This window comes from Lutjanus erythropterus, chromosome 15 (genome assembly GCF_056507025.1).
Source record: "Lutjanus erythropterus isolate fLutEry1 chromosome 15, fLutEry1.hap2, whole genome shotgun sequence".
NCBI classification, from domain to species: domain Eukaryota; kingdom Metazoa; phylum Chordata; class Actinopteri; order Lutjaniformes; family Lutjanidae; genus Lutjanus; species Lutjanus erythropterus.
Genome location: NC_139331.1, coordinates 26,747,386 through 26,769,730, shown reverse-complemented (window position 1 = coordinate 26,769,730; position 22,345 = coordinate 26,747,386). Strand labels below are relative to the sequence as shown.

General features: G+C 40.3%; 1 protein-coding gene across 1 annotated transcript in view; it reads right to left on the bottom strand.

Annotated features, from left to right (window-relative positions):
- utrn (utrophin) overlaps window positions 1–22,345 on the bottom strand; it is a 215,888-nt gene that overhangs the window by 55,976 nt on the left and 137,567 nt on the right. Inside the window, exons 58-63 of the mRNA XM_084737221.1 lie at window positions 21,722–21,990; window positions 18,771–18,917; window positions 14,120–14,198; window positions 12,720–12,780; window positions 4,170–4,231; window positions 1,462–1,536 (exon numbers count right to left, since the gene is read on the bottom strand). Coding sequence (XP_084593347.1) covers window positions 1,462–1,536; window positions 4,170–4,231; window positions 12,720–12,780; window positions 14,120–14,198; window positions 18,771–18,917; window positions 21,722–21,990 — 693 coding nt within the window. The remainder of the gene's footprint in view (window positions 1–1,461; window positions 1,537–4,169; window positions 4,232–12,719; window positions 12,781–14,119; window positions 14,199–18,770; window positions 18,918–21,721; window positions 21,991–22,345) is intronic.

Below are 22,345 nucleotides of genomic sequence, written 5' to 3'. Positions count from 1 at the left end.
AAACAATGGAAAACAGTTTCTATTAGGCACAAACACTGTGTAGTTCTGTATGCATCTCTTCCTCTGATCCTCTAGCACTTTTCAACAAGTCATGTAAACTCTGCTCCCTCTCCTGCAGCTCTCATCCCTCTCACCTCCTCTCCTGACTTAAGTCTCCTCATTTGCCCTGTCTCTTGCTCCTTGTCAACCCCTTTGTGGCTTCCTTGCCTTATGTTACCCCCTAGTCCCCAGACAGTGCTAATTACTGGGGTGCATCCACGTGGAGCGAAGCAGAGCAGGGCAGCCATGCTGTCAGAAAGCAAAACTTTACTTCTCTCTAGCTTTCTCACTACTCGCGCAGATATGAAGCTGAGAAGCTGCGGCACATTAGTGGGATGCCACGCAAGCTAATTTGTGCTTCTCCAGCCCCCTGGCACAAACTTAACCCAATTAGCCATTTTATAGTGTCCCTGTCATGTGTGTTGGGACACACAAATACACACATTTACAAACATTCATACAGGCTCACACAGGTCTCCAAGCACAGATCCCACATAGATCCAGGCTAATAACTAATAACTACTGATCCTTCTGCTGCATGCGTGTGTGTGTGCGGGCATGTGTGTGTGTTTTGCACTGTTCTAATCTAATGGATGAAATTGAATTGCAGCGCCCCAAGTCGAAATCACTCAGACTAATGCATTCCCGTCACAAACACACGCGTGTGATCAGAGCCAATATGAGATAGAAAACTAAAATGCCCGAATCATTCAAACTCATTAACTACCAGCAAACACAATAACACACTGTGGTACCCACGATTATTCAGGTGCACAGGCCAGAGCTGCACACACACTTGCATGAGGCATTTGTTTCCCACATGCACACAGAGCAAACTTCCTACAAACAGCAGGATGTAAATGAGCAGTGTGGGCTCGCAGCGTGTGCTACTATAATAATGTCAACAGCTGGATAATAGTTAACATTTGTCACCGTTACTATTACACTGTGCAGAGCCCCAGTAGCTGCTGGTTGAAACCTCATAAAGGGGGGAGTCTGGATGCACCTGCAGTGTGTGTGTAGGTAGGGCTGATAGCCACCTGAGACTGTAGATAATAGCTGCTTTTATCAAAAGCCTCCATTATAAAAACAAGAAAACAGCAGCTCTTGTTTTAAAAAAGCAGACCCTAAAAAAGATCCCACCTGTGCACACCAAATGAGGCTATGCTCAACAGGCTTAACACAAGCGCCAGCTGTGACTGTGCGTGGACAAAATCATGCACACATACACACTTGCTGACAGGGGAGCGTGTAATTTTAAAGCCAAAATATCCTTGGCTCCTACGCTGTTCTGGCACAGCGTCTGGCAAAGCTTCAAATCATTACTGCATCCCCTCGCTGCACCCAGACTTCAAAAGAAGCAGACCACGACTGTAGGTATTAAGGTGTGTATGAGAGTGTGTGTGTGTGTGTCTTACTTACAGCACAGTGCTTTCTGTAGTCTGCGGATCTTCATGGCTGTTCGGTATGCTGAGAATCTCACATTGTTCAGGTCCGCTACAGGCAGGGATAGAGACACAGAGATGAAAGGTAGATGGACAAAAAGAAAACGGAGGCAGAAAATCAGAAAACAAAGTGCAACAGAAATCTGCCTGCTGGGTAACAAAAGCTGGACCTCTGTCTTCAGTGAAAGCCAGCTTTTTGTGAGTTATTGTCATCTGGAGATGTCCGAGGGGAGGGGTGGCTGATGTGGACGGTGTAATTAGGTTACTGAGTTCTGTCTCAGTGGGGGCTGGTGCTATTTGTTGAGCTGCTGGGCGACAGCAAACGCTCCCAAAGTTTCACAGCTTATTACTTATCCGGCTGCTCATTAAAAAAAACAGTCATACTAGCCACCCCACAGGGACAGAGACATGCACATGGATATTAACAGGGAGCTTGAGAGAGCGCAAAAAAGATCAGGGCGCAATTTCCAAGTTAAATGTAACAAGTAAACTAACTCGACAAGAGAGAAATGGCTCTATAAAATTTTGTTGATCCCTCACAGAAAAACAGCCGTTAAAAAGATCAGGGGATCGTCTCATCAAATGTACAACACGCAAGATGGAATTTGTAACATGAGATTGCTTCCTTTCATTTTAATTTTGACATATGTCACAAAAACAGCCATATTTGTGACCTATGCATGAGCATGCTAGAACCCTGTAAAAGTCACAGATGTACCTGCAATTTGAAACATGACAATGCAACCAGACTTAACTACGACTGACCTCTTTCAAATCTCATCTGAAAGTGTATTTTTATAGAAACATTTCACTTACAGTGAAAAACAGATATATTTTGTTTTATGTCTACTGTTTGCTAGATGTAGAAAGTTTTAACTGTATGCCGTGTTCTTAAAGCACTTCGTAACTCTGTAAAAGGAAAGACTTGGAAACTTAGGCAAAAGTAACTTTATCCGCTGATGTTTCAGTGCCTTCAGTGTTTTCAGAGTCTTTGATAGACTCCAATTAGAGTCTCTGATGGACTCTTCAGACGTTGAAGCGTTAATCTTTGGATAAAGTTCACTCCTTCAGTCTGGGTTCTCCAGCATACTTTTTGAACTAATTTTCCAAGTCTCTCCTGTTATAAGATTACCCAGCACTTGAAAACACTGGACAGGCCTGCAATTCCTTGTGAATCGGTGAACATGTTATACTTCTTCCTTCATCCACTATGATTCGGAAGCAGCTATATAAATAATGTTATTGTTATTATTATTATTTAAATTAGTTTTATCTGGCCACATAGTGTATGAGTTTATTTGCCCATGTTCTGAATTATCTGTCTCAGAAATCTTCCTCCATTCCATTACAATGGCAGTGAAAGGAATTGTGGTCTGTTGTGGCGCTCACAGCAACAATAGATTACATTTAAAAAGATCTCTAAAAACATCTCTTTCAGAATCAGCAGCTCCATACATCAGGATAATGGACAAAACATACTGTGAAAAGTTTTCATTGCAACTTTTTTTTTTTTTAAATCAAAAATGTGATAAAACAGGTCACAGTGAATTCCTTGTATTATTCAGAGACACAGGAACATGGGTTCTGGACAGAAATATCACTGCTGAATTTTTTAAATGACATTTTTTAATAATTGAAGCAGCATAAATGAAATTCGCCTCCATTGTTTTGGGGTGGAAGCAGAAATCTTAGAGACAGTATGTGCAATATCTTATAAAGGTTTGAATTAGGTTTGTCGGAGCTACTTATTGATAATCAGTCAATTAACAACAGCAAGTTGCAGTCTGTGGACAGGGTCAGCAGCAAAACGTATTTTAGCGAATTAAACAAGGCCCACCTGAAAATAAATAAATAAATAAAAAATAAATCAATGTAAGTGTACAATATATTTACAGAATTTTCAGCACTTTACTTTGCTGTCAGACAGACCTCTCTAGTGGGAAACCATCACCAAATATCGCTCCCTCCAAAGCAATCAGTCTCCTGAAAATTGTATTTTATCCCGACAAACACAGGACACTTTGAAGTCTCACAATAACACAGTTTGTGTTATTGTGAGAAATATGAAGTAACTATTTAACACACCAAAGTCAGTCACACAATAACACAAACAAACTAACTGATTGAGGCAATGGTAGACCAGCAACTCCCTCACTGTTTAAGGAGTCTGGTTGCTTTGCAGAGTGATATGTGACTATGACTGACATGTGTCAGAAAAGCTATCTACAGGCAAAGTAAAGTCGTGAAAATATTCTACATATACTGTACACTTAAAGGACCAATGTGGTTTAGTAGCATCTAGTGGTGAGCTTGCAGATTGCAAACACCAAACAAAACATGAGGCTTTATCTACAGCTAGTGTTTGTTTTTTGAGTAACTGCATGAGAATGGCCGAGTAACATGGTGGCCACAATGGAAGAGGACCCTTTGTAGATTTAAAAAACTCATTCCAGGGTAACGAATCACAACAACTCTTATTTTCAGATCATTGTACACTGATGAAAACATGCTTTTAATATATTTAATTTCTGCTAAATAGACCCCCTTAAATCAAAGCTGACTGCAAGGCCTAATATCAGGAACTGAGAAAATGATAACGGTTCCTTTTAACAAAATCTTTGGGCCAACATTTTTGACATTCACTTTTCATGAGACTGTGTGTGTGCCAGTGTGTGTTTTTCTTACCTAGTGACTGGTAGAGCTCTGTCATCTTTGGATGGTCCCAGCAGGTTGTCTGTGTCTGGTGACTGAAAACCACAACAGAGAAGAACCATTAGACTGAGGAACACAACAACAACAACAACAAAAAACACATAAGCTACTGCAGCAGACAGGAGCTACTGTCATCTAGACACACATACAGATACTGAGAGACACTTTTAAGCCACATCACAAAAGAAAAAAAAAACTTTGTGACAGACTAAACTACTTCAAATGCTAAAGTACAAAAAACTATACACAGAAAATAGCACAAGCACACACAAGCAGGTGGCATACTGGGAGTTGCACACAAGCTAACATCACTATTGCAAACAGTGATGGCTTCATTTTAAACTCTTCTGTTACCTCTAGCAAATTGGGGACAGAAGCTACAGACACCTCCACAAGTCATAAATCACACACAGAGACGCGAAAACACAAAAAGACACACTGCGAATCCCACTCATCACCACGAGACCGAGTCTCAACTCTCTGTTTACATTTCTGCTTCAGACAGAAGCCTCAAAAATGCACACATAAGCACACAAAACGACACGAACAAACCAAATATAATGAAAAAAACAACACTCCAAAAATAAATAAAATAAGACCCGTGCGGAAACTGATCAAACATGGCTGCCATCACAACCAGGACAGCAAAGGCTCTGACTTTTCTTGAGCTGCAGCTGCCAATCAGTGCATCTATTTGAGCTCTGCTGGACGTGAAGAGTGTGAGAGTGTATGCCGAGATGGCAGCTGACTGTCAGAAGCTGCACTCAGATCTGTGTGTGAATCTTTGAGAAGATTTCTGGAAGTCGGTTTTTGAAATAAAAGTCTGTTTGTGAATGCGGAGGCTCCCCTGTGGTTTTCTGCGATGGCTTGCTCTCTGCTGACAGGCAGTGGGAAGAGAAGTCGAGCGCTGACAGCGAGCTGAGGAGGCGGGGTGGACAACAGGAGCCCTCCTCGTAACCAGATGTTCATCGCTATTCATTGGCCATAAAGACTGATGACCTTTTTCACACCTGCACGCAAGCAATGCTGATGCCTGCACCTCTGCTTGCTGAGGACAGGCTTGTGTTTTATTTAGATGGACAACAAAGAGCTCGCCTGAATCCACAAAAGGGTTTCAATGAATCCAAGTCGGGGGATTTGCTGATATTTGCAGCACACAAACACACTACTATGAGGAAGAATAAAGGCCATCAAGGACACAATTCTACAACACTTGTTGTCATTAAAACTTTTTTTCATTGATGTGTAGCAGGGCACATCTGACAAGATAGAGGTAGTACAATGATGGGGCACACAATCAGCTCACATTTTATTTATGTACACACCAAAAGTCAGGCGGCATCTCCATCAACAAAAAGATTAGGAAGCTTGTGTGTATATCCACAGCTCATGAATGCCATAATGAGGAAGCCTGAGCTGTCAGGTTCGACTGTCCTCAACGCTCTCCCTTCAACACATTTCCTTTGTAATGCCATACCAATCTTTTTGTTGTCCCATATGAGGGAAAAAAGGGGAAAACTGGTGACACATTTACTACAAAGCTGCTAGAATTTAGATAACACAGCGGGAAACATTCACTGGCAAGAGGAGAGGCATCAGAGAATATTAAAGAGCAGGGGACAAAAACAGAGATTTTTTTGGAAGATACTTGAAAGCGTCTCGCAGATATACACAGTGGTACATCCTCGATGAACCTCAAACCAGTGGGAGGCGTGGTTACACGTGGTCTGCGGTTGTAAGACCTGTTGGATGTGCTGCCAAATTCTCAGAGAGGATATTAGAGATGGCTAATGATGTTGAGGGCTGTCATAATCCTCCAAATCCACAAATTGATTTGACTTTCGATTTTATGGCCACAATTTAAACTTGATTTTCAATTAGGACTGACAGTGATGCCTTTGTTAGACTACAATATACAAATAATTGATTGTATTCAGAATGGAATAGACTGAAAACATAAAAGAAAATAAAAACATATATACATACATGTACGCACCCTAGAAATAACTCTTTTTGAATTTGTGTCAGGTTGAACATAAACAGCAGCAACAAGATGGCTGATGATAATATGGTCGACATCCTCACATACATAAAGTTCAAAATCTGGGAAAGAGGAAGCATCATAGATGTAAAAACACATAGTCCGCCTCCTGCTGGAGTCTTTTGTGTTGCATTCTATCAACTTGGAGCACAATCTGCCCAACAATAAAGCCAAAAAATTAGATTAGAGGAGGAAAGTAGGGATGTTTGAGGGAGCCACTGGCTGCTGCATCTACATGCGCAGCCAGTGCCAATAATGAAATGAATAAATGAATGAATAAATGAATAAAGATAAACAGATTAATGGTTTTATGCCCTGGCAAGTGTCATTTGCAGTGATAGTGAAGTGCTTCAGGTTACATGTAGTACTTAAGTTACTTAAATCAGCCGTAGTATGGCTAGATAAGCATATAATAACAGTTATTGAAAGGTATTGTGTTCACTGTCATGGAAGAGGACTGAAAAGACATTGTTCATGTTACAATGGAATCATCTTTCATTCCTCGCAGAGCTATGGAGAATCTCCGATCTGGCCTTTGACTTCAATTACTAAAAGTGATTGCTCATTTTGATCAATTTTCAATTTAATATTGAAATAGTGACACATCTATTCAGTTCATGGGCAACAGCTCTGGTGGGCATTTCTGCAGTCAGCATGCCAACTGCATGCTCCCTGAAAACTTGTGACATCTGTGACATTATGCTGCGTGATAAAACTGCACATTTCAGAGCACCCTTTTGTTGTCACTAGTCCAAGGCACAGCTGTGCTATAATCACTGCTATTTAATTAGAATCTCTATGTGCCACACCTGTCAGGTGGATTGATTTACTTGGCATAGGAGAAGTGCTCACTAACACGGATTTTAACAAATGTGTGAATAAAAATATACATTTTGTATGCAGAGTATTCATAGATCTTTTTTAGATCCATCATGCCTACTCTTCTTGACTGGGTACTTTGTTAAGTTTGTGGCTTTATGTTCAAAAATGAAAAAGTTACTTTTTCATTACAGTTTGTAATGTGTCGGTTTAAAATGTGGAAAATTTAAAAGACAAGTGGGTTGTAACTGAAACCCTTGGAACATGCAGTGGTTCTCAGCAGATCCCCCTGGACAGTTAGGCTAGAACACCCAATGAGGGTTACGAGTGGAACCATTACAACATAGAAGGGTTCTTTGTAGATCCTCGCATTGGGAGTTTGGATGGAACATTTTCACAGATGGTTCTAGGTGTAATCTTTTATGTTGGGTTCTAGGTAGAATCCTCTGAAAGGGTTCCAGGTCGAACAATTATGAAAGGTACTACCAGGAACCAAAAAAAGATTCTCCTGGAGACAAGCCATAAACAACACTGAGGAACAGGTACGCACAAACAATTATTTGATTAGTCGATCAACAAAAAATTGACAAGCAGTTACATGATTACTTCTAAGTTAAAGTCATATTCCCATTCTACATTTCCAGCTTTTTAAATGTAATGATTTACTGTTTTTCTGCTTTAAATTTATGTGAATGTAATAATTTCAGTGCTTTGACAGACAAAACTGTGAACTTTACACTGTTTTCACATTTCATTAATTAAAAAATGAATTGAAAAACTAATCGGTAGAGAAAATATTTGTTAATTGCAGGTGTAGGCATGACATCACTTCTGTATCCATATTGTAGATAACAATGACAGTGAGTGCTCCTTTCTGCTTTTCTTGGGATAACTGAGCGAGAGTGTCTAGGGATGAAGCCGCTTGAGTCTTGTGCAAAGCATGTGACATTTCTCTTCACAGACATCATTAAATGACATTCCAGAGTAAGCAACAACAAATCAAATGGGGTCACTGAAGGGGATACTGCAGCAGGCGGAGGAGGGATGGAATTTATGTAGCCACTAGGGTACTGCGGGGTTGAAAAAATAACCTTCTACAAGATGTTTTTGTGAGATTTCTGCCTCAGCAAACGAGCAAAGTAGGCTGCTGAAGCCGTCCGACCCTCTCAGACTAACAGATCACCACGATAACAACTAAGCTTATCAAAAATAATTGCCATTTCCTCTCACGTTTTCTGTGCAGCTTTGCCATTTCTTGCTGCTGAGTCCAAAAGAAGGTTAAAGTGATTTTTGCTAATTATTAATTTCTTCTCTGCTGCTCCAAAATTATCTATAACTACAATTTCCCACAACCAGTGACTCTTTCTGTCTTTCCGACAAAAGGACAGTAAAATATCAGAAAATGTCAATAATGAAATCCCTGTGGATTACACCCACCTGCCCTACGGTCAAGGATGGACAATAGGGCAAGAGGTGCATGTACCGCATCAAACTGTTGGCTCCAGACCAGCCAACCCTTCTGCACAACACTTTGGTACTGGGAGTTTGTCACTGTCACACAGCGAGGGAGCGCCCTGAATAATCATGAGTGTGCAGATGAATGATTACTTGCATATCTGGGTATCCAAAGACACAGAATTAGTCAAATATCTGCATAAGCAAGAAGAAGATTTCAGGATTTTTTTATTTTTCGGTGACAGCAACCTGCCAGACTTATCAAGAAGTGTCTGTGACAGGTGATAAGTGCCTGCATTCACCATCTGACATCTTCTGTCTTCCTCGGGCTTTCACCTCTCCTCCTCTGCTGCTTTTTTAACTCTTAAAACACTAACTCCCTCCATTCCAAAGTTATCAGTACTCTGCTGTGGAAATACACTCCAAAGAGCTTTGGATTCTTCTTAAAACTACGTACGCACACACAACGAGGACAGCCAGACTATGGGATGCATTAGGTCTACTCATGCACTCAAGTGGACAACAATGTGGACAAGAATGCCACCAGGGATGCAACAACTGAGTGGTCAGAATCTTGAGGATCGTATTGTTGTTTAAGTTTCAGTTAGTGAAGGACAAAAGATGAGGGAACTCCATAAAAATGAATGGTATTTGGGTTATATGCGATTAATGTGCATGCTTATTTATATTTATATATCTTGTTTAAGTTGAGCAGATATAAAATTAAAGACATAAACGTGTGTAAACTTGTATGTTTTGTATTTATGTCTTGTTTTTAAGGTTATGCGTATTTCTATTGTTAACGTGGAACATATACTGAAAAATCTACATAAATTCCTATTCTAAATAGTTCTTCCTGAGGGGCTGAGGTTCTAACCAGAACCGTTTGCCTCCGAAGAACCCTTTTTTGAAGAAAGTGGGTGGGTTCTTGTTCGCACCAAAAGAAAGTGGACAGGCAGACAGGATTCTGGGTCTATCACACCATAGAAGGGTTCTCTAGAGAATCCCTAAAAAGAACCCTACTGGATCTTGGTATAATCTTATATGTTGGGTTATAGGTAGAACCCTCTGAAAGGGTTCCAAGTGGAACCTTTATAAAAATGTTCTAACAGGAACCAAAAAGGGTTGTCCTCTAAGAAAAAGCCAAAGAACACTTTATGTTTCTGTTTTATTTCTAAGAGTGTACATAAGGGCTGTCTGTTCCGTTCAGGACACCCAACTGCACCAAATGTTCCCTGACAAAAACACAGACAGACAGTACATCCAGAAAAGCCTTGAAATGTCGAGGAGACTTTCTCTAATCTGCGCAGAGATGCAGTCTTGCTATATTTCCTCTCACAAAGCCTACAAGACATGCGAGCCCACCCCAGAAGTGCCAGAATGGGTGAAATGGGACAGCATGCGAGGTTGCCAGCATGAGACAGCCGGCGCAGAACTTGCGTGAAGCCATTTGAGTTTCCCCCCAATATGTCGCTTGAACTCCTCACCACAGGGGGTGGACAAGGCGCAGTTTTAATCAGAGGCCCTTTGTCAGCTCAAAGAAAGGAGTCAGAGTATGAGAGGAGATGGAAGAGGAGGCGAGGAGGGGTTTGGGGAAATGAATGTGTCACAGAATGACAAGAGTGTCCCACGGATGTCACGACACTGAAAGCGACCTGTGATTAGTCCTGGAGATGGATTTAAAGTTCAGTTTTCAAGCTGCAAATTAAGAGGATATGTATAAGAGTGCACCAGTCCTCACGTGTATTCATATACAGAAGGCACTGCACACGAGACTATCTTTTTAAAGTGACAGAAAAGCTGCACACTGAGGTTAAAGTCGAAGGAGGAATGCTTCTTTTTTCCCTGTTTCTGTAAGGCAGTTTAGGGTTAACATGAAAGCAGCCATGGAAAAGAAAATATCTGTTCCAACCAACCTAGAGGCATTGACAGAACATATGGTGTGTGCTCACACAATGGGTCTGTGTGTGTGTTTGGTTGGTTCAAACCCGGTTCCAGTTGGAGTTCATATGCATCTGAGTTTTGTAAGCGTTTTCATGCCAGAATGAGGACGTGCAGCTCTATTCAAGTGTCCAAATGCATGTGCGAGTGTTGTTTATTGTGCGAATGCCCTTGTGCACATGTTTTTTGTTTGTGCGAGTGGGCGGATGCAGGTTCATTGGCTGGGCACATCTGTGATCACAGGCTGTTGTTGACTCTAAAGTTATAAGCCTGTCCTCCGAGTCGTCGCCTGTCTCGGGCTTTCATCTCTGATCCCTCTCTAGAGCAAAGAAAAAAAAACAGTGCAGGTGTCCTTCCCCTCTCTCTTTTGTCTAAATCCTATTTTTCTCCATCTCCACCCGTGTCTTTATCTTCTGTCTGCAAACCTTTTATCTTGACCCCCTCCCAAATTAAATTTTCAATAAACTGAATCAACTGTTTTAACTGGCCAGTTTTATGTTGCATCAAAACTTTTTGGAGGTTAACCTATCACTGAGAAAAGACTAAACCTATAAATCTTTGTAGCTGAAGCTTTTATTGTGGTTGTTCTGTGGACAACGGCACAAGGGGAATTTTTAAAAAATGGCTATCTGACAATTTAACTGAGGTAGTGACATTTCGACTTGGGGCACGAGGTGATTCAAGGGGGCAGCCCTAAAAATTACACACATTTTATCATCCTAAATCACAAAGGAAGGCTGTAACAGAGTCCCAACAAAAAGGAGAGACAGGAATAAGGAAAGCAGAACTGACAAATGATAGCTGAAACTGCTACTACCCAAAGATTTTTTTCACCATCAGCCAAAAATAACGGTGAATTCAGGCTTGGTTAGTCAGCACTTCACTGACATACGGTTACATGATTTCTGGATAATGAGGTCGGCCAAACTTTCAGAACTGACATTTCTTGAAACAGTAGAGGAGTTTGCTACCAGCACAGATCGTCTCTGTGCCTATTTCAAAAGAATCTTTTGTTTAGTTTGATTGGGCAAAATTAGAATGGGAAGCAAGACGTCAAGCTAAAGTTGTTATAGCCATGATGAGAACAGTGTGGGAAGCTGTCCTGGGATTCTGCCAGGTATTATCTATTCAAAAGAAGGTGCTAATGTTGGACTGAATGTGAAATGGGTAGGTGAAACAGCTTGAATTTTAATATACACTAAGGAGCAAATCAGCAGGATAGAAACTCCTAATTAGGAGTAAAATAAATCATGTACGTGTACAGAATATACACGGAACAATAACAAAAGCTACCTGACCATTCATGGTGATGTATATGAGAGGTCATTAGAGGTCAGAGCTTTAATGTGAAAGGGGTGAGAAGTGTTGGATTCCCCCTAAGAAAAATGTTTGAGATAATGAGCTATTTCACAGTCAAATATGAATATTATTGAATTGTAAAATTAAAAACATAAATTCAACTCCAGCTGCACCATAATGCCAACATCTGGGTTTTCCTTGAGGAGAACATAGTGGCTGGAAATGTACCTTGAAAAGATGCCAGTTAAAGGACCAGTGTGTATGATTCAGTGGAATTGCAAGCGCCTCATTTCAACCTCCCTTTCCAAGTAGACAGGACAGCCTACAGTGGCTAACCTGCATGACCTAGATGTCATGGTCCATAAATGACTCAGAGGGAATCTTTTGCTGATATTTTTTACAAACTTACACAATCTACAGGTCTAAAGTAGCTTAAATATCAGTTCTAGGATAGTGGTTTAAAACCTGGAAATTGAGAAAAAATATTCTAAGGAGTCAAAGATGATCACCAGGATAAGGACTACAAAAGACCTGAACTAAAACTTTACTACTACAAAAATTCTGTTCATTCTTTACTCATTGTTTGGACCTTTCTTCTAACCTTTTTTTTTTTAATACAGCTTAGTTCAACTACTTCAGGCCTCTAAAAATTAGTTAAATAAAAGTCTAAGATGGGAAAGTCACTCTTCATTTCAAGTGGTCACAACTCACAGACTTGTATTATAGCATTGTATTAAGGGGTCACACACCACATAACAATTTGGAACATGTTAATAAGAGGAATGGAGATAAACACCCAAAAAAGAAATGTGGTATTTTTTTCACAGACAATATCCTGACGGCTCTGCCATAAAGGCCGACCAATGTAGTTGTACAATAATCACTAACAAAAACCAACACACACAAACACAAAGGCATACGATTTAAACACACAAAGATGGCTATCGAAGCAATTTCTCGCCACTTACTTGATGTAATATGGAACCTTATTCTGAGAAACTGCACGTTGCCAGGGGAGCTGTACAGAGGCTGCAGACAGAGAGAGAGAGAGAGAGAGGAATAGTGAGAAATGGAGAGAAAGTCAAGCAGTCAAAATCGAAACACCATCTTAATAAACATTGCAGTGCGGTAATCCATTTAGTGAGTGGGGCTCGACGTGAAATAATTCTCACATCTGACACTTCCATAATAACATAGTCTCACCATGTAAGGAACACTCTTACTGTGCATGAAATTGAGAGGAAAAAAACAGTAAATATGTATTGTTTTCTTGTCAGAAAGAGAGAGAAGGAGATAATAGGGCATGAAGGGAAAAAGAAATAAAGGGAAAAAAGTCGAAGTTTAGGTTAATCTTTGTGGAATATGAAAGAGGGCAATAAATACTGACAGAGGGAAAATCTTGAAGATGACACACAGCTGATACAGTGTTAAAACCAGCCAAATATAAGGCTTGAGAAGCTCTCAAGAGCAATACAGAGGAGAAATGTTGCTTGATTTATCGCCCTCCCACTTTCCCTCCTCCTTGACACAGCTCTGCGCTCAGATAGAGAGATGAAAAGACAGTAAGAGAAAGAGATTAAGCGAGATTGGGAGATATACGAGATGGATAGGGCGAGATAAGGACGCAGTACTTTATTGATCCCTGAGGGAATATTAAGCTACTAGTGTAATGAGAGGGAATGTGTGATGGAGGAGATAGTGTCATAGTGCCGAGGAGATGAAAGAGGAGACAGAGTGCTGTTTTGTCTGGAGCGGTTGCAGAGTTCTCACCAGGGCTTTACTTGGTAAATTCATGTCTGCTGGTGACACGACACAGCGGCCGAGCTTTACCACCTGCACTGAATCACACACCGTCCATTTTGTCTGTGTCTGACAGCCAGCAAAGCAAATCAGGTGGAGCAGAAAGAACACTAATGGCTGTATGATTATAGAAAATGACGATAGAGAGAGAGAAAGAGAGAGAGACGGGGAGCGAAAGACCCGCCGCTTTGTTTAATGTTCACACTCCTGCATTTGTCTTTTCTCTCCAGCTTTGTGTCTAACTCTCTCTGTTCCCCTTTCTCCGCTAATGACCACTCTAAAGAGGGAGAAAGAGGAGGGAGTCAGTGGAGAACTGTAATTAAGCCTTGCATTATTCAAGAGTAAAGTGCTTCGTCTGCAAACTGTGTGTGCGTATATGTGAAACCACAAATCCGCCGAGCATGCGTAACTGCGAAGCGTATGGCTGAAGATTAGAAGATGGGACATGAAAAAATTAGGGGATGAGAAACAGTGTAACTGAGTGGAAACAAACCAAGTCCCCCACCAAATTTTGTAATTTCCTCAGAGAGGCAATTGGCCCTCTGCGGTAATTGGGCTCTGTACTCACTGGAGAGGAAGTGTTGGGAGGAGGGGCCGAAGTCTCGGTGGGCTTCCTGAAGCAGCTTCAGTCTGTCCTCCACCGCCACCTGCACCAAGACCAGACACACAGACGGGAGAAAAGACAGTCAGCTGTGGTCCTGAGAGCTGTACTCAGCGACACAGAACTTTACAGTGGCTGGAGGTGGCGTCATGGTTGGAATGAATTCAATTTCAGTGCAATTAATTTAGAAGCGGATTTGCTGTAAAACCCCAAACTTGAAAAAACTTTGATTTCTTTCAAAGGTATAAATATATACTGTATCATATCATCAATGTGTAAGAAGTTATAGAATATATGTGCAGTGTATGCTGTACCATTTACCACTCACAAAATTTTAGTTGATGATTAATTGTCAAACATATAATTACAAGTAACAATTTAATTGGCTTGTTCTGTTTGTTTTAGGCCACTATTATAATATAGGGATAACACATTTCTGTTTTCTTTTTAGGCCATGTATAGAAAAAATTGTGCAGGGCAGGTATGACATAAAATTTGAATATACAAAAACAAAAAAACAATGTACTATGGCCAAAAATAGGCCAGAAAATAATGTTCATTTCCATCCACTACCATTATGCAAATATTACAAATTAAATCTTTCAAGATAAATAGTTGATGTCACTAATTTTCCACTTAGGTGCCATTAAACCATAGCAGAAGAACACATCTGTTTGATAAAAAGGTGCCAGTCAAACCTCAAACTGTGGAAACCGCCTGGGGAAAAAAAAGTAATGGAAATTTGACATTTCTGTTTCAGTTTCATCCCGCAGATGAATGGAAATGATTGTATTTGCAAAATGACTGCAGTCAGCTCAAATTATCCGAATGAAGCAATTATGCAATAATTGTGACAGGCTTAATCATTGCCTACCATGTGCAAAAGTTAGGAGTGGGTGATATGAGTAATATCTGCGTATATTGTGATATACTGTACCAACGTTTCTGGAAAATAGAAACATTTTTAGATAAAAGAAACCAGATAAATCAAGGTCATCATATTGATATATAAAAGGGATATAAAAAACCAACAATGTCTAAAACAGTTCTGCTCACTGATTTTCTGACACTGACCACAATAAGCTAATAAAAAACAGAGTTAGTGAGTTAATTAGTGGCCAGTCAGCAAAACAAATGAAACAAATGATACATGATGTTATGAGACTCAAATACATGTGAACGTCTGACATATTGTATTGTTGCTTTCATCTTCTATAACTCGCGATTGGCTGGGGAAGCCAAATCCAGCAAAGTGGAAAATACAGCAGCAAGAAACCAAAGTGTGTTTATCTACTCTACTGCTGAGGGAATTCAAGCGTCACTGAAACCACAGAGTGAGATATGGAGGAGTCAAAAACATGTTGGTATAACACACAGATCAGAAACCTGAGTATTATAACATACATGCTGCATCTCATGTTGGATGTAAACATAATTTCCTGATTATGATCAAACCCACGACAAGTTTCAAGACCACTCTGTGCAGAGACTTCTTTTTCCTCATATACTCCATATTACATTTATTCTTAGAGTTTTTCAAAAATAAATGGATAGCCTGCTTGCTTACGTAATGCTAGATCAACTATTCAGTGGATTGATGCAGTGTACTCAGTGAAGTGTGAAGCTCCATACAGCTTTGAGTTATCCATCACACACACATTCACTCCTGCAGCCCTGTGAAAGCTGTGTATTGACCTCTCTGGCAGTGCACCTGTGCCCGGCACGACTGTGGGGTTGCTTTGCTCCATCAGGCTCGCTAGCAGGACAGTATTGGCAGTCCGTAATACTGAGACTCTCTCACACACACACCTCAGGCACTATGGCAGCCAAATAACAGCTGTCCACACAGGGATCCTGGAAATGGGCATAGAAAGGCCAACAGCTCAGTTTCTTTTTGGCCACTAATGGCTATCATGGCCACTGTCCCACAGAGAGGAAGATGGGAGCCGTCTGCATATGAAAACCAAATCATCAAACTACACAGTCAGACCTGGCTTATTAGTGAAGCTGTCGCCTTCCCGCAGGCTAAAAGAAATAAAAAGAGCGGACAACAGAGAGACAAAGTGTGCAGTCCACTGAAACTCTGCCCTCCTCTGACTCAGTGTTTGAGTTATGGTCAATCTCCAGGCAGAAAGACTATTAGTGGGTGTCTGTTCAGTACATGGGAAATATCACAAGGCTACAAATTAGCTCAGCTACCCAGTTTCACTCTGCGGCAGTGTCACATTTAAAAAGGGATGACTGTAGGTCCCAAGGTTTTTCTGCCCACATTCCCAACTCATTTATCTACAGCGACGATGCCACATGGCTTACAAGAAAAACTTCAAATGAAGTTAGCAAAAACACTGTCAACTTTCCATTACAATGTGATGTCATCACAGATGGACAGTCTGACCTATATTCAGTTTTCTTGCCACTAGCAACTGTAGGCATCACCAGCCAGCTTGGTCAAGACTACTAAATATTAATTGTACAGTGTGATGGCTATATACAATTTTGCCCAGAAAATCTCTATTACAGACTAAATCAGGACTGCAGATCGACTGGCAATTCAATCTGGACCCAGCCCATACACGCATTTTAATGTGGCTTATTTCTCTATCATTTGCATCTGCCATGTCGGTGTTAACTGCTGGAGAGAGTGTTATGCATTAATTACAGGTTATTTTGTTATTGTCAATTGTTACAGACCCTCTGACACTGAATAAAAATCAGATGTGGACCTTTGAGCGATAACTTTCAGCACCCCTGGACCAAATTCACTCTTTTCCTCCTGCTGTAGTTACTTGTTTGTACAATGCTATAGGCTAACATTACTCAAACTATGTTACAATATCTTTCAATTTATCTCTTTAGTGAACATGCATCTTTCTTCTCTCTTATTTCATAAGAGTTGTTGATCGCTTCTGCACAGAGTTAGGCTAAAAAAAAAACAAAAGCAATTTAGTGTTATGCACAGGTGTTGAAGTTATATGATAATCTGTCCCACAATAAACTGCAATAAAATCCCAGATGATTAGTATTACCGTTTTCAAACTTTTATTATTGTGATAACTCCGTTTGATCACTGTACTTTGAGAAACTTCCTAACAGTTACCCAGACACAGGTGAAGCATGGAGCGTGGGTTTGTTTTGCATAAATGAAAACATCAACATTGCAAAGGACATGAAGCCATTTCAAATCATTGAGAGGTTTTTCGATGCAAAAACATGCTGAAATGATTTCACTGAGTGTACTGGTGCTTTTTAAACATTTTCAGCACATTTTAACAACACTGTGAAAATAATGATAACTGTGGTCATTTTGGTCACTATAGTACGATATGAAATTTTCATACCATTTCATCTCCACAGCATCACAAACAATAATACCACTTATTACACAGCTTTGTTACATACTCAATTTTTAATTGGTCAATTACAGTATTCTAAGGTCTGTTATTTCTGTATAGCAGATTGTTTTCGTGGAAAATAGCTTGTTGCTACAAATGACAGACTGTTGCTATGAAGACCAAACCGTTGCTATGGATGCAGTTTTGATCAGTGACTCTGGAGGAGCAATAAAATCATATTTAAATCAATAAAATAAGTTTTAATAAACATTAAGTAACTTGTTTCAAATTATTTTTAGAAGTAGGTAGACATGTAATGAGGGAGATAATGTGCAATGGACAGGTCATTATTGTGAAATAAATCAAGCACATTCAAGACACCTCTGCTACACATCAGGCACCTGCGTCACCCTGTTGAGGTTTATTTTGCAATAATGACCAGCTCACTGTACATTATTCCCTACTTCAAAACAGCAGGGGGAGAATTGAAAAGTTGTCTGTTTCCACTTTAAAAAGAAAAACTGACATAATATTTCTGTCCATCTCCAGAAAAGATGAGACTCAATCAGCAAGAGAGAAGCACAGCTTAAATACTCCAAATAATCTAAAGTCCTAAAGAGGTGTAAAAGAATGAAGAAATAAGATAAATGACCTTGCCTCATAAGGACACAGTGTGCACACTGGTATGTTCTTGTGCTCATACAAACTCAACATAGAGGATTTTGCTTCCTAATTCACAACCGACATCACTTCTTTTCTCTTTCCCTCTGATGACTTCTAAAGAGACTCCTCCACGACTTTCCCTCTAGGGCTGAGACACGCTCCGCTCTGACAAACACTCAGCGAGTCCCTTGGCGGATCAGACCAAGACATTCAAGCGCGTAGCGAGCCAAGAATGTGACTGCTGTTCTGTGAGAATAGTGTCCATTGATGTTTAGTGACAAAGTGTTGCAGAGAAAACGGAGCTGTGTTCAAATAAAACAAGGTACACAGGTAGAGGGACAGCTCTCAGTCCCCTGTGCGTTGGGCTGATACAAAGTGAAATCAGCACGCATTCGATGAGAGGAGAAACTCAGGGAGACAGTGACAGAGGAGATAAAAACACACAGGCAGGCAGGAGAATGAGGGAAGAGGGAGAAAGAGGATCAAGATATATTGAAGACAGCATTCATTTAGGCAAGTGTGGACAAAATGCTGTGGGGAGATAAGAAGCAGAGAATCGAAGAAAAACAAGAAAGAGTGTGTGTGGAAAACCATCTGCAGATGATCAGCAGGATTTTAACTACCTGTAGTAGTTTCCATCTCATGTTGAGCTGGTCCAGTTGCCTGGAGGCGGTGGAGGAGAGCTGGATGTCCAATGGCGTCAGCTCTGCAGAAAGCTCGTTGACGATTCTTACATCTTGACGTAATGGGGCAATCTCCTCTCTAAAGGCCTGAGGAGAAAGTTAATGTTGTTAAAGGATGAATAAATTGATATTATAACTGCATTATAGTTATAAACTTAGGTTAACTAATTACTTAATCATGAAGTTTGCGCTTTCATAAACAAGAAAATGTGATTTAATTGTTGTTTATGTTTACTGTTCTGACCTCATAATCTTTAATTGGAGATAAATCAAGTTTTAAATTGAGTTTTGCTGAGCTATAAGTCTCTACTGTGGCTGCTAATATGAACTTAATGCCCACATAATTTGTGTGTTTCACATACAAGAGAGGAATGTTTCCACTGTTGAAGCAAAATCTATTAATAGACTGTTTTATTCAGAGTGGATGCTACATGACATGGATATTAAGAACCATAATTGGCCAGACTGCCCAGACCACAGGGAGGCAATCATTGAGATGTGAGGTGGTGTAACAGACAGTCGAATGAATGCAACAGTGAAGGAGCTGCCTTTGCTCATGCAACCTATGAACTACAGTTGAGTGAGTACTTGACTGGAACAATTACCCAATACAGATAATGTACTTTTTACGAGTATGAGTAGAATGTATAATGGGTCAATATACATACCTGTGATGAAGGAAAACTCACACTGGGTAGCTAATACTGCATGTGTTGTGTTCATTGATTTCCTGAAGTTTATTCATTCAAGATTCTAAAAAAAAAACCTCTTGTGATAAAAAAAAACATTGGCGCTCATGCATGAGCATGTTCTTGCACAACACAATAAGAAGAAAATAAGAAAAGTCCTATTCTGTTCTTGTATGTTGTTAAATCATGTTTGATCTTAAATAGGATGGGCATGTCAGGTAATTTGCAGTTAGCAAGTGGCGTGTGCAAACCACAAATCAACAGGTGAGTGACATTTGACAGGTAACCTTAAATTCAGAAAAAAAAAGAAGAGAAAAGAAAAAGGAAAGGAAATGCCACCTCAGGGCAACAACAAAGAAAATAAACAACCTTTTCAACAGACATGGATGAGTGCATTGGAGCATCATTGGAGAGGTTTCTCTGTTGGGGGTGCCGCAGGTGCAGCCAGGTCGTGCAGTCCAGTCGATTTATCTGGGCCTGCTGAGCAGCAGTTTATGTAAACTGAATGTTCTGTGGTGTTAACTGGATAACTTTGGGTCAGGAAGCCAATAGCAGTGAATACTTGCAGATGAGGTGGGCTACATCATTTTGTCTCTGATCCATGCTGAGGCTTTGTCTTCTGTGTCTTCATTAAGTAAACTTTTTTTTCATCATTATTAATATTTCACAGCACAAAACACTTGGCTGGCTTTTGTGCATACGTGTGGTATAGGGCAGGATTTCTCAAACTTTTTTGACATTAGGCCAATGTCTGATTGTTAAAAAAAAATTGCAAGGCCCCACTTCCCAAATGAAGGAGAAAAAATAACAAAACATGACAAAAAGGAGAAAAAATTAGCTCTTCTGTAGTTATAAAGGGTTTCTTTCTATGACCTACATGAGCAGCAACCATGTAGCTAGCTTACAAAATGGCTTTTGAATGAGATGTTAATGTTGTGATGGCCTTCTGTTGTGTCTGAAGCCCTTCCCAATACATTTAATTCATTCAGGGTCATATCTCCTCACCACACGCCTTGGAGCTTTAACTGGTGCAGCTTTATCTTCCACATTGCTTCTTCATTTCAAAACCTGATCCATTTGGTGTCACTGCATGTGAGGGAACGTTAACTAGCTAACAGTGACAAAACACATTTGTCTCTACCTGTTGATGTGTTGTGATTTGTGTGGCGATATTCTAACGTAACTGGTCATTTAAATTATGCATTTAATGTGATGTTTTTTATTTACATATAGGTGAATTCTTGGTTTAGGGCACTAAGCAATTTGGATCTTACGAACAAACAAGCAGGAAGTATCCAAGTATTGATAAATGCCACAAAAGCTCAAATCTGTGTGTACGAACGATGCATGCATGAAGCCCACTGATCTGAAGCTTAATTCTGTTTTCTTAAGTCTGTTCTTTAGTTTTCAAAAAAGAAAAAAAAAACAATAAATATACCAACTTTAATAAAACAAAACACAGGAAAAAAAAAGGTTCTGTCACATCTGATTAACCCATATCAAAGCTACACTCACCACATCCAGGTAAAGCACCACCCATATCCGTTTTAAACCACGCCCATTCCGAGTACAGATACAGGACTGGTAGAACAGATACAGATATAATAGTATACTCCTCATCCCTACTGTGATCCATTACGAGACTATTTTTGGTGCCGCTGTTTCTCCTCTGTCCTCTATTTCTCCTTTGTCACTTTTTCATTGATTGTTTACTGTTTATTAGGAAGCGCTGTCATTTTTCTGCTTGTGAACTAAGTGCGTTGCTTGTTTCTTGGCTGGGTCTCCTTGGGAAAAAGTCATCCTCAAATTTGATGAGTAGAATTTGCAAACAAACACGACAGATTCATCAGGCCGAGTACATGATCAAATCAAGTAGAATTTTGTTCAGGAAATAAAAAGAGGGAAGGGAGAGGAGTGTGGAAATTGTGTGAGAACTCACAGCCGAGTCTCAGACACATTTTTGCTTATTTCATGGATAATATTTTGACTGAATCAATTCTCAATTGACAGCACTGACATTACTGTTAAATTAGTGATTTTCAAGTTAAATATTTATGGTTAAACTTTCAAGATCCTATAAGTTAAAGACACAATGATAATTTTTCAAGCTGACTCAAAGCTGAATGCTGTAATAATGTACAGATGGGTGAGGTGACTCGATGTCTTGATGACTGTGGTACATTTGGTGTCTGTCTGACTCACCACGGTCTTGTCGATGTGGTCCTGCAGAGAGTCGATCAGCAGATCCCCCACAGGCTGCCAGGTAGCTTTGGCCTCTTCTGCTCGAGTCAGCCGCAGGTCGAGCTGGTCCATGGAGCTCTGCAGTTCCTGGAGGCGCTCCAAGGCTCGCTCCACCTGACTCTGCCAGCCGCCCATGTGGCCTTTCAGACGCTCCCACCGCTCCCTCACCTCGCCCGTCTGCTTGCGGATGGCCCGGGCCAACCCTCGGGCCTTCTCCTCTGGGGTGAGGTCTGGAGGAAGAGAAGGGAAAAGAAAAGGTGAGGAGAGAAGTGAGTTATTTTGCTGACACAGTTTTTCATGCCCTTTCTAACTCTTTGATATATATACTTAGTTTTCATCACAGTACATTGTATCAGCTGTGATATTTTTTGTCAAAACTTAAAGGTCAGAAATGCAACCAACTCAAATCCATGCACCCTACAGGCTCTCATAATTATGCAATGACACCTGTCATGAACATGAAGGAGTCTTTATAAATATTCATAACTGTTATCAGTGTCATTTGATCAGTTATGCAATTTTTAATGGAAAGTCGGGGGTAGGGTTTCCAAACAATGTCAACTGTGCATTAAAAATTACATAACT